Source organism: Leopardus geoffroyi, chromosome B4 (genome assembly GCF_018350155.1).
Source record: "Leopardus geoffroyi isolate Oge1 chromosome B4, O.geoffroyi_Oge1_pat1.0, whole genome shotgun sequence".
Taxonomy (NCBI): Eukaryota; Metazoa; Chordata; class Mammalia; order Carnivora; family Felidae; genus Leopardus; species Leopardus geoffroyi.
In genome coordinates, this window is record NC_059341.1 from 12,571,865 (window position 1) to 12,584,013 (window position 12,149).

Below are 12,149 nucleotides of genomic sequence, written 5' to 3' on the forward strand. Positions count from 1 at the left end.
TCTGCGTACACAGAGTCTGGGAAGGGCTACGACACACAGTGGGGTCTTTTCTGGGAAGTAGCAGTGGGAATATCTAACATCTCATGTCAAAACATATAAACATAGAGTTCCCCAGGTACCTAGAAATAAGACATAAGAATAACGCCTTCCACACCATTCAGAAGCTGCTTCTAGAAATTACGATGCGGACAAGGGCGACACATGCAGCACATGTGAGATCACACACTCGTGAGCAGCGGGGGGGGGGAGAGGGGGAGGGCGGGGAGAACCGAACACCCCCTTACAATACCTCTAGTCATCAGTGCTTTGGTGAGTTGGAGACTCAGACCCATCCATAATGGGTGAGTTTTCTGTTGCTTCTCTGAACAAAGGAAAGCAGAAGGAGGAAGAGAAGAGAGGTCATGTTAAAGAGAGGAACTGACACAGACATGATTAGTAGCTTATTAATACATTGCAAAGATCAGTCGACTATACACCCAAGCGTTAGTGACAAATAACAGAACTCACGCAGAACTTTCAGGCCCCAAGAGTGACTCAAAGGCCTCCTCTTTGGTTTTGTTCGGAAGGCGGGCTTTGGCACTTTGTACCCATTTCTCCTTTTCCTATCACGTCACAGAGAACAGTCGCTGGCTGTTTACGACCGTCCACCTCCTCAATCTGATAAACGTTTACTTCAAGGACCCAAACAGCTTGGTTTCCAATTTGTCCAGCCTCCTCACTAGCTCTTTGTGGTGGAACACAGGCGGGTTTCAAGGCCAGCTCAAGGGCGTTCACTCCTTTCAGGCCTGCCCTCCCGCAAATAACAGTCATATGATCAGATTAGAGGAGACTGGGCAGGATTCAGAAAATGTGGACCATCCCGACGAAGACCCTGAAACGGGAAGTTCCTTATTTGGGTGAAATGGCTGGGCCGCTGGAGATACCAAGGTACACAAGGTCTGGCGTACTTTCTTCTATGAATTTAATCTCCGTGCCACTCTGGGGCCTGAGGCCTTGCAGGAGCTGCCCGACCACGCGTGACGGACCTGACCTGTGGATGGTGTGGGAGGGAGGGTCATAACGGCCTGTAATAAGGACGGAGAGGGTAGCTGCCGCCCCAAAGACCAAGAAATGGGAGTGGACACAGACCACCGTGGTTGGGACTATGGGTTCTCCTGACTCAAAAGGAGGAAGAGGCATCACGGGCTACAGTTGAGGGACTGTCAGACTTGAGCAGACATCAGAATCCCCTGGAGGCCTTGTCAAAACACAATGCCCTGACCACACCCCTCCCCCCACCCCCCCAACCTTGTCTCATTTAGTAAGTCATGGATGGGCCGGAGCGTCTGCATTTGTAACAAGATCCTAAACCACACATGCTCGAGCTGCCGGTCCGAGGGCAGCACTCTCAGAACCACTGGCCGGTGGAAGAGGACAGGACTCCGGAGGCCAGAGAACGCAGCTTCGCTCAGCTGTGGGACTCCGGGCAGAGCACCTACTCTCTCTGAGCCTCATCACTGCAACTAAGAGATCGGCTCTTTCCCTCGCAAGGTTGCAGTGAAGAATATATGAAACTTACGAATGTCAGAAAAAGCTCCCAGCCTTTGAGTACACCGCAGGCACTCAACACACATCAGCTCCCCTTTCCCTTCTGTCAAATACTAAGGCCCTGTAAAGCCTGGTTTAAAGTCACCCCGGAGAAATTTACAGAGACAAAAACGTCTGCCAGGCACGGGAGCCCGAATGCAGCCAGTGGAGCCCATTCTGGTCCTGTTGTTGTCCTATGATTCAACTCCCAGACGGCCGTCAACTTTTTCCAGGCTTCCCCACGGGCCCTCCAGCAAAGTAGAAACTGAATAGAGCCCGATCAAGGGATCCCTCACCCCTTGACCCAGCGGGCACGGACAGAACCTAACAGCCAGTCCGAGGGGACGTGTGAGGACCAACAGAAGAGGCAGGGATCGTGAGGAAAGTGATTTACGTGTATCCACTGGACGTCAGGGGTCAGAACATCTAACCGTCCACGAGACTAGAATGCTCTATGCCTACGCTGGCAGCTATAAAAGGAACGGAATTTTGGTTTCATTACTTTGCTGTGCGTCCCTTCTTAAAGATCTCAGGGAACCTGCACCTGATCCCCTTGGTTTGTGGGTTAAGAGCAAGCAGCTGGAGCCAGGACAGAGAAGGGCTCGGAGCCTCAGGCCCTTTTCCTTCAGATGCGTCCTGATTCTAAGGTGGGGGCAGGGCGAGAAGCAAGAGTAGCTCAAGTCCCCTCCCCCCTTCCTGCCCCGCCCCCTGAAGTCCGCCTCATAGAATCTGAACACAAATCAAACGCCGCGTGGAATTCTGCCCAAAGGAGTGCCCTTTGACTTCCGGCACCCACCTTCCCCAGGTTCCTGGGACCACCGCCAGGGTGAAAAGAGAGCCCAGAGAACTGGCCCGTCTACAGGGACAGGGACAGGGACGGAAAGGAGCCAGGTGGGAGGTAACAGCGTTCACGCAGCTGCTTTGGGAAGGAAGGGGTTTCCCAGGAACAAACGCTCACGTTTTTGGTGGGTACACCCTTCTGTCAATGAGGATCTTGTGTTTAGGACATCCTTCCTAACTGATGAGGAAAGCTGATCATTCTAGAGGCTGGAAGAAGGGGGCAGAAGGTCTGAACAGGGGACTCACCCAGTCTGCCAGGTTAGGATGTGGTGGGGACTGCTTGGGGGCGTCACTCCAATTTCACTCGACGGCGTTGAGCTTCTCTGGCTTTGAGGTAAGGCAGCTGCGGAGGGGTGATGCAGAAAAGGGGGGGTCAGACAGGTCCAGTGAAGGAGCTTCTTTCCAGAGATGCTGGGTATGACCCCGTGGCAGGGTCACAGTGGGGGCGATCCCCTCCCCCCGACTTTTGGCCAATTTGGTCTTCTCCAAAGTATCTTTCTCATTAAACTTCAGATACAGCTTCTTAGACCTTCGAAATATGTTTAGAACTTCTAAAATATGCTCTCAAAGAGTTACCTCATCACCAGGCAAGTGCTACATTTTTGACAGAAGGGAAACACTCCTGGTTCCTTGTTCCTGTCAGACTGCTAGTGCTTTGAACAGTTACAGAGGCTCATGTTTTTTAAATGATGCGAGCAACGCACTCACTCGTTCTTTCTCCAAACCCTCCTGCGAAGTCCCGGGCGAGTTTCACTGGGCTCATTTTATAGATGAAGGAGGAACACGGAGAAGGTTCTAGGACCTCCAAGTCCATGGTTTCTTTCATGATTGCCTGAATCACTTTTGTTCTCCTCTCTGGCACCTGTCATTTGGCCAATGTGCCGCCATAATAAACGAATGAGTCGCTGGGGACACGGGGCATAGAATGCGGGAGCCATGAGGCCTGGTGCACCCAGCCAGCCGGCCGGTCCCTCCTCTTTGTCCCATTCATTCCAAGGCCCAAGAATCCCCTCCTGTCCCCCAAAGGTGAACCCCATTTTCTGTCCTTCCCGAGCTTTATCCTTACTTAACTCTTTCCCATCACAAGTCAGATCCTGACTTGGAATCCCTTCTGTGTGCTGATCACTCTCATTTTATTCTTCTATTTTATTTTATTTTATTTTATTTATTTAAAAAAAAAATTTTTTTTTTCAACGTTTATTTATTTTTGGGACAGAGAGAGACAGAGCATGAACGGGGGAGGGGCAGAGAGAGAGGGAGACACAGAGTCGGAAACAGGCTCCAGGCTCTGAGCCATCAGCCCAGAGCCTGACGCGGGGCTCGAACTCACGGACCGCGAGATCGTGACCTGGCTGAAGTCGGACGCTTAACCGACTGCGCCACCCAGGCGCCCCTATTTTATTTTTTTTAACGTTTATTTATTTTTGAGACAGAGAGAGACAGAGCATGAACAGGGGAGGGGCAGAGAGAGGGAGACACAGAATCTGAAACAGGCTCCAGGCTCCGAGCTGTCAGCACAGAGCCCGACGCGGGGCTTGAACTCACGGACCGTGAGATCATGACCTGAGCCGAAGTCCGATGCTTAACCGACCAAGCCACCCAGGCGCCCCATTATTCTTCTATTTTAAAAAATCATTTTAGGGGCGCCTGGGTGGCGCAGTCGGTTAAGCGTCCGATTTCAGCCAGGTCACGATCTTGCGGTCCGTGAGTTCAAGCCCCGCGTCGGGCTCTGGGCTGATGGCTCAGAGCCTGGAGCCTGTTTCCGATTCTGTGTCTCCCTCTCTCTCTGCCCCTCCCCCGTTCATACTCTGTCTCTCTCTGTCCCAAAAATAAATAAACGTTGAAAAAAAAAAAATAAATAAAAAATAAAAAATCATTTTATTACATCTCAGCTGCCTCCCTTTTCTTTCCCTGTAGTCTGTCTAAGCAGAGCCTCCTGCCTGCTCACCCCCCCGCCCCCTGCACCCCGCCCCAAGCGTGCTGCGAGCCCTGCGGTCACTGCTGAGCACTGGGGGTGGCTGTCACCGCTGTTCTTTCCCAGAGAAGCTACTAGCTTCTGAAGCAAAGGGTGGTGTTTGTGTTTTCCGTTTTTACTTTTTTATGTTCTGGCACTGCTCAATGCTCTGAGTACAAGGAAAAAAGGGAGCCCCTAATTACGAAAGCTTTAAAGGTGTAGCATCGAGGTACTCAAAGCACTTTATAAAAATTCTTTTGGTCACCGCCTAACATCCCTGACATGGGAACCCAGGAGCAGTTGGGACTTTAACCCCCCCTTCCCCCCTCCCCCCCACCAGTCGGTCCCACCCAGGGGACACGGCCCAGCTCCAAGGCTCCAGGATGGAAGGCCATGCCTGGAACAAGTGTCCCCCTGGAAGGGGCCACTCGGGTCTGTAACGTACTAGTGTCTCTTCACCAGGGTAAAGGTGCACCTTTGGAACAAACGCCGAGCCACGTCGGCACGGGGCTTCTCTGATGTCTGTCCTTACAAGAAGCCCCCGGAGAGAGGGTTCGCATCTCTACCTAGGATGCTGAACCGGGGACGACTTGGCCCAGCCTGCTGGGGAGGGTCGAAGGCTCTGAGATCTCTGTCCCCCAAAGCCAGGGCTGGGACGGGAGTGCGTGAAGGAGAGGGGACCCGAAGGCCCCCAGTCTCAGCCGTCTGACAGCCCAGGTTTCTGGAACTAACGATCTCAGAATGTCCGGAGCCCTGCCTACCCCCCCCCCCACCCCGCTCACCTGACGTGGCCTTGCACATCTGGGGCATCCTGGTGACCCTGCTGTGCGCCACGAAGGTGCTCTGGGAGGAGGTGCTGTACTGGGAGCCGCTGTCCGAGGAGGTGGAGCTGGTGTGCGACAGGCGGCTGTGCTCCTTGTGCGAGGCCGTGGAGCGCTGGTACCACAGGCGCAGCTCGTCCGAGACGGCGGCGCGGCCCGCGCCCTTGTCGTGGGCGCCCTCGCGGCCCAGCGACGGAGTCCGCAGGATCTGCGAGCGCGACGGCGTCAGGCGGCCCGCGTCGCCCTCGTCGCCGCCGCGCCAGCTCTCCCGGAACAGGCCGCCCGCCGTGTACGAGTTGGACGTCTTGAACTGCGCCTTGACGCTGTAGTGGCCCTCCTGGTCGCTCTCCAGGCTGCGCACCACCACGGGCGTGGCGCCGCCCTCGATGTACAGCGGGTACTCCTTGATGCGGTACTGCGAGCTGGGCTGGCTCTGGCTGTGCAGGTAGACGCCGTGCGCGCCGCCGCCGCGCGCCGCCAGGTTGGGCATGCTGCCCGAGTTCGCGGCGCCCAGCGCGCCCGCCGCCCGCTGCCGCTGCCGCTGCCGCGCGCGCGCCTTCGACGGCGAGTCCTCGGCCAGCGTGGAGTAGTTGGCGTTCATCTGCGCCGGGTAGTAGTGCTCCGAGCTCGAGTGGCTGGTGCAGGAGGAGCAGTCGTCCATGGGGTCGGAGCCGTTGCTGCTACGAGTCCGCGGGGTGTAGAAGTCGGGGCTCCCCGTGTCGTTCTCCGAGCCCAGGAGCTTGCCCTGGGACTCCAAGCTGGAGCTCCGGTGCCTAAAGTGCAGGGCGAGGCTGTGCAGCCGCGTGGGGCTGAGGTCCACCGACCTGCGGGGAGACGGCGGGCGGGTGGGCGGGTGCGTGGGTGGGGGTGCCCCGGGGAGGGGCGCCTGGGGGGCGGGGTGGGCGCAGGCTCTGCGCTGGTGGGACCCAGGCAAGGACAGAACCCGCCGTCCAGAGCCGCCGGCGAACCGCACCGAGGAGAGCTGGGTGGGAGCAGGGTGGCCCTGGGAGTCCCGCCGGGCGAAGCCAAGGGGCCGGAGGGACCGCAGATCCCCCGACTGGATGCTCGAGTACGCGCGGGGGCGGGACAGCGGACGGCACCCACAGAAAGGTGGCCTCTGGAAAGGCACCCTAATAGCCTGGTTTTTTTTTTTTTTTTAAACGGCGCAAAAGGATTCTATAGATGCAAAGAGAACCAGGAGAATCCGTGCCATCAGATGAAATGCCCACTCTTTGAAGAGCAAGAGAAAGGCCGACGTAGCGCACTTCACAGGGTTCAACCAGATACTGTTAGGAAACCCACGTAGGTTCCCATCCGCCCGGAACTCTCAACTGGGCGGCCGGAGCAGCTAACACTTAAACCTGACGGCTGCACACACTCCTCATGCCACTACTTTGTCTATGATCCACTCTGCTTCGGAGTCCACACTGTAAACATCCATCAGTGTCACAGGGGTGGACAATGCTAGGACACATGTGACATTCAGGGCGGCCCCACTGGCCAAGTACAGGAGGAGGTGAGTTCCTGTTCTGCCACTCAGGGTAGAACATGAAGTCCCCACCGAGCGGCTCTTCGGGGCTCAGGCCTCACTTTCCTCTCCACGGTCTCGGTCATCTGCTCCGGCCATTCTAGCCCCCGGGGGACATGCTAAGTGCAGGCCTGGCCCTGGGGCTCTGACCTTGCTGTTCTCGGATGTATCCTCAGAACTGGCTACCCCATCCATTCAGGTCTCTACGCAAACGTCACCTTATTAGAGAGAACTGCCCTGATGCTTTCACGTAACGGTCACTCTTGCCTTTCACTATGTAGCCCCCCGTCCATTTTTCTTAGTGCGTATCACCACGGGACAGACCTTTTTCTTTCTTGCCACTCTCCCCTACTAGAACGTCAGTCCGTTGAGAGCTGGAGTGTGGTTTCTTTCGTTCACTGTTCTGTCCCTACGGTTGTACCTGGTGCATACAGGCAAGTGACAAGTATGCTACCTGAAAGAATGAATCAGTCTTGCCTGGCGAGCTCCAACTTATCCTATATAAACCCATCCTTGGAGCCACAGTCCCTACGCAATCAGTTTTTGATCAAATCAAATGATGGCTTTGGTTGTGCCTCTTTTCAGAAAATGCAGGAGTGATTCACGCTTCACTTCTGCCAGTTCCTTTTCCTCTTCAATGAATTTACACCCTGAGACATTAAAAAGTCCAGGCCTCAGCGGGAAGACACATAAAGACTAGAGAATAAATATCACCCCCTATCAGTGCAAGGTCGTTCCGTTTCCAGCATGTTCCCTGATCTGGATAGCCTCTCCTGCCTCCATTTTGATTAGGAAAGCTCCCTCTGTGAGGCGTCTGGATGCCTCAGTCGGTAGAGCATGTGGCTCTCGATCTCGGGGTCGTGAGTTCGAGCCCCACTTTCGGTGTAGAGATTGCTTAAATAAACAAACTTTAAAAAAATTAAAAAAGAGAGGAAACTCCCTCCATGCCCACTGTTTCCAGAAGCCTGGAGATTTCCCAGATGACTCCCGGATGTAGACCCTGGGATACGAACGGGTCTCGTAGCTAACGGGGGCTCACCACTGCCGTCCCGGATTCTTCTTCCCGCTTTGCATTAACGAGAACCTGCCTCACTGGTTCCGGCCTGACCCCAGTTTACCAGTTCTTTGGGCCAGTTTTGGGGGGGCATCGCCCAGGTTAACAAAGGGAGGTCTGGTCTAGGGACGGAGGTGGCCCAAAGGCCTGGTACACTCACCTCGTGGAATGAACATAGTGGGGACTCCGGACCCGCAGGTCTGGTGTGGACGGCATGCTGGACTGGGAGTTCCAGTGAGGGAGGCTGCGGATGGGGCTGTTCTGGAGGGAGCTACTGCCCCCGCCTGCTTCTGCACAGCTGCCCGTGCTGGGGAATCGCTTGTGACTGCTGCAAACCAGAGGATGCCAGGCTGGTCACGGCCACACACGACCGCACCTCTTCCCGGGGAGCTGCCCGGCCGCGGACCCCAGCCTGGGTGTCGGGAAAGCTCGCCTGGGTCTGCCCGCCCCCACCCCAGATTCCTATTCTGGCTCTCAGCCTTCGCCCCAGTTGTGTGTGTGGGGGGTCCTCGGCCCCAACCTGCACCACAGTGTGAAACCAAGACCCTAGTGAGGGCGCCTGGCTGGCTCAGTCAGAAGAGCATGTGACTCTTGATCTCAGGGTTGTGAGTTCAAGCCCCCCAGTGGATGGAGAGATTACTTAGAAAATAAAAATCTTCAAAAAAAAGAAAAAAAAAAAAAAGAAAAGAAAGAAACCCTCATCAGCCTTGTGCATAACAGGCAGTGGACTGTTCTGTGAAGTCCCTGCCCTCAGCCACAGTTTCTGTTTTCCAGCGGACAAATATTTACCTGTCTGGGCAGCCACTGGGAGCTTTAAAGGGTGTAATTAAAGGAAATGAGAAAAACAGAGAAACAGACCAAAATGCCTTCCAAAAATCTCTCTGCAGTATCAGCTGAGTAATGAGCTGATAATGCACGGCTAAGATTACAGCTGTCTGGCCCTGGAATCCTGTTGGGTGATGCTGTAGGGTTCTGAACCACTTTGGGATTCCTGGGAGTAGACTCTCTCTTGCCTTTTCAGAAGGGCGCTGCCTAAGCCTCCCTCGTTAATTTCCGTGTCATTTCACAACATTAAGACCATCTGCCAAGACACTGTGAGCCCCAAACCCCCATTCCCTTTTGCACGACCAATCTGCACCTTGACAGGGTCAGCAGCAGAGGGCGCTGCGAGCGCAGCACTGTTTTAAGGCCGCCCCAGGAGGGAGGGAATAAGCTGGTGCGGATTCTGAAACTTGTGGGTGCTATTTGGGACAGCCCTTTGTTTTTTCCCACGAGCTCATGTGATCTCCCCGACCCAGCTCACCTGGAATGGCCGTGGGAGGAACGTTTCTTGACCTTCTCATAAGGCTCATCTAAAGAGGACTCACTCCACATTTTGGGCTTTATGGGGGATTTGTCGTAGTCGCTGCCGTGATAGTGCATCTGCCGGAGTCCCTCCAGGGACTGGGGAGGAGGGGGCCTGTTGTGTGACGGTGGTCGAGGAGGGAGTCCCTTGTGAGGAGACTGTAAGGGGGACAGTGTGCTGGTGACCTGAGAGTCTTCTGCACAGAGATGGAGAGAGACGAACTGAGCAAAGGTCCCTCCCACCGACCCAGACAGATCCTCCCACCCCCACACACAGCCGCCCCCCCCTCTGCAATCCAGACAAGCGTCCGCTCAATGACCACATTCCACCCCCGCCCCCCACAATCCAGACAGGCGTCCGTCCAGGCAACGAGCGCACCCCATGGCTTCCCCAGTTGCCGAGACAAGTCAAACCAGAATGAACCAAACCTAAACTTCAAGCAGCAGCCTTCAATGGGGAGAGAAGTTTCACTTTTGATTAGCTACAGATGGAGTAAAGCCTGAGTGCCAATAAATCCCAACAGCAAATGATTGCTTCATACCAAAGAGCAAAACATAGTCATTAACATGTTGTAAAGTTTTCATTCAATAGACCTTAAGCGTCTAATTTGGTCTGGGGGAGTTTCAGCTCCAGGAGGGTCCTGTTGTGTTTGCTTCTATCACCTCAGTGCCTGGAATGATGCTCAATAAATACTTGTTAGGAAAAAAAAATGAAAAAGTTATGTATGTTGCGCGCGTCATTATCTGTTGGCGGTTCTAGGGATCTACTCTCTCTGCTTTTCTTTGATTCCAGGCTGAGTGGGGAATGTGGTCTGAAAGCCCTAGGAAGACTCTGGAACTTCCTAAGCACGGAGGGGTCAGGATGAAAATCCTGTGTGAGAGCTAGTCAACCGTCAGGGTTCCGAGTGGGCAAGGCTGGGAGAGAGACGAGGCAGGGGTTAAGGAAGATAATCAGGGGGGACAACTGGGGGGGGTGAGGGAACAGCAGTGAGCAGGGGGGGAGGGGGGGGAATACTCAGTGCTCATTGTGAAGGCAGAGGGCCGGGTCTGAAGGGAAAAAATACACAGAAGCAAACCCCAAAAGCTCCAACCACCTTTCACTTGGCCCCGCAGTCCATTTACAATTCGTATTCTTATCCAAAGCCTAATTCTCCATCCCCCAACCTCGAAACCCAGCATCTATTATGCGCCCGCCCCTCAAATCAGTAAAGCAAAGAGCCCCTAGGAGGGGCAAGCCTGCAATGGTCCAACTGAGGCGATGATGCCCCTTAGGGGGTCCAGAACACAGGAGGAAACTAGTCGCCATCCATGCACCCACGTTAGCCAACAACAACACGTACCTCCCCCAACTCTTGTCTTACAAAGGAATCTCACTCAATTGTTGTTCCCTCGTCTGGAGAGACTGAAGTCCACAGAGGCCAAAACCAGGGCCAGATCGCTCGTACTCAAAGCCCCTCCCCCTGCTCCCCCGCAGCCTGGCTTCCTCCCCACCCGCAGAACGATGCTGACGACAAAAATATTATGACCTGATTGCTAACAGCAGGGCCAAGACCATTGGGTAAATAACCTGCCAGCCTTTCCCCACATCAATAGCAATTATTTTCATCCTTGCAATTCCCATCATGACTATGTGTCGGGCAGACCTTTTAAGGTTTTCTGTCTCAACAGCCACTCAGCACTGCCCACCTGAGGTTTTCCTAAAGGGCAGAAAAATTAACTGCCACTTAATAGATTTCCATATCGTCAATGTCCTCGCCTTCCAAGTTTTGATTTAAACCCACAGGAACGTTCTCAGAGATGGTCCCGTGCCTCGAATTCTTTCTACCCCTGTGTGTGGTGGTGGTGTGGGCGTGGGGGATCAGTTCTGTTTTTCTAAGAATTTCCCAAGAAAATATCCTGATAACCGCTGGGTTTTCAGAGGTCAATGGCGAACAGGAAGACAATTTCAAGGCCTGACCAGGAATCTAAAGGGACATCTTCTCTTTGGTTTTCAAGATTTCTCAGGAAGGTATGGAAGGGTTTTCTTCCTGCTACTCCCAGGCTTTCCTAGTGGGCTTCAATCTTAGACTTGTGATCCAACCAAAGACCATGTCTTTCCTCCAGAAACTATGAATACTCAAAAGGAAACTGCACATGGTGTTTGGTTAAAATTGTGGGGCGCCTGGGTGGCTCTGTTGGTCAAGCATTCAACTTCGGCTCAGTCATCATCTCACGGTTCTGTGAGTTCCAGCCCCGCATCAGGCTCTCTGCTGTCAGCGTGGAGCCCGCTTCGGATGCTGTCTCCCTCTCTCTGCGCTTCCCTACCTCGCGCACGCGTGTTCGCTCTCAAAAATAGACACTAAAAATTTTTTTTTTAAATGCGGTTTTGGCAACTATAAAACAGAACACCGTTCATGGACCTCACCTCCTACCTCTGGGCCATGGGAAATACCGAAGTTCCTACAGACCCGAGCTGACGCGGTGCCCACCTACCCCCAAATGGGTGAGTGCTGCGAACCAGGGACTGGCGGGGCACCCTGCTGTCACCTCAGCCTGGCTCTGGTCTTCCCACCGGGCTGTGCCAGACTGCATACAGCTTAATCCCCGTTAATCTGTGTCCGAGTTCTGAAGCAGGAAACGGGCAACCTACCATCCTCTAGCACAAGGGCATCTGAGAGGGAGCTGTCTTCGCTGGCAATATTTCCATCTGAGAAGAGAAAGAGCGAGAGTCCATGAGTTCAGCCCATCCCTTAGACCAAGACCTACTTGTAAAAATCATACGTCTGCGACCGTCCCACATCCTCCTCTTTCTAATCAGAAAGAACACAGGGAGTACAATCAAAATGCTGTTTGGTAGGGGCGCCTGGGTGGCGCAGTCGGTTGGGCGTCTGACTTCAGCCAGGTCACGATCTCGCGGTCCGGGAGTTCGAGCCCCGCGTCGGGCTCTGGGCTGATGGCTCAGAGCCTGGAGCCTGTTTCCCATTCTGTGTCTCCCCCTCTCTCTGCCCCTCCCCCGTTCATGCTCTGTCTCTCTCTGTCCCAAAAATAAATAAACGTTGAAAA

General features: G+C 54.3%; 1 protein-coding gene across 12 annotated transcripts in view; it reads right to left on the reverse strand.

The window, feature by feature from the left end:
* The window catches only part of FRMD4A (FERM domain containing 4A), a 612,832-nt gene that overhangs the window by 16,822 nt on the left and 583,861 nt on the right, over positions 1 to 12,149 (reverse strand). For 9 of the 12 annotated variants that reach the window (XM_045464721.1, XM_045464725.1, XM_045464723.1 and 6 more), the window contains 5 exons: positions 11,737 to 11,793; positions 9,067 to 9,304; positions 7,924 to 8,091; positions 5,143 to 6,005; positions 2,653 to 2,749 (listed from right to left, as the gene is read on the reverse strand). In XM_045464721.1, the coding sequence (XP_045320677.1) occupies positions 2,653 to 2,749; positions 5,143 to 6,005; positions 7,924 to 8,091; positions 9,067 to 9,304; positions 11,737 to 11,793 (1,423 nt within the window). Of the gene's footprint in view, positions 1 to 289; positions 362 to 2,652; positions 2,750 to 5,142; positions 6,006 to 7,923; positions 8,092 to 9,066; positions 9,305 to 11,736; positions 11,794 to 12,149 lie in introns of all 12 variants that reach the window. The other 3 variants (XM_045464724.1, XM_045464719.1, XM_045464720.1) reach the window with 1 other exon arrangement.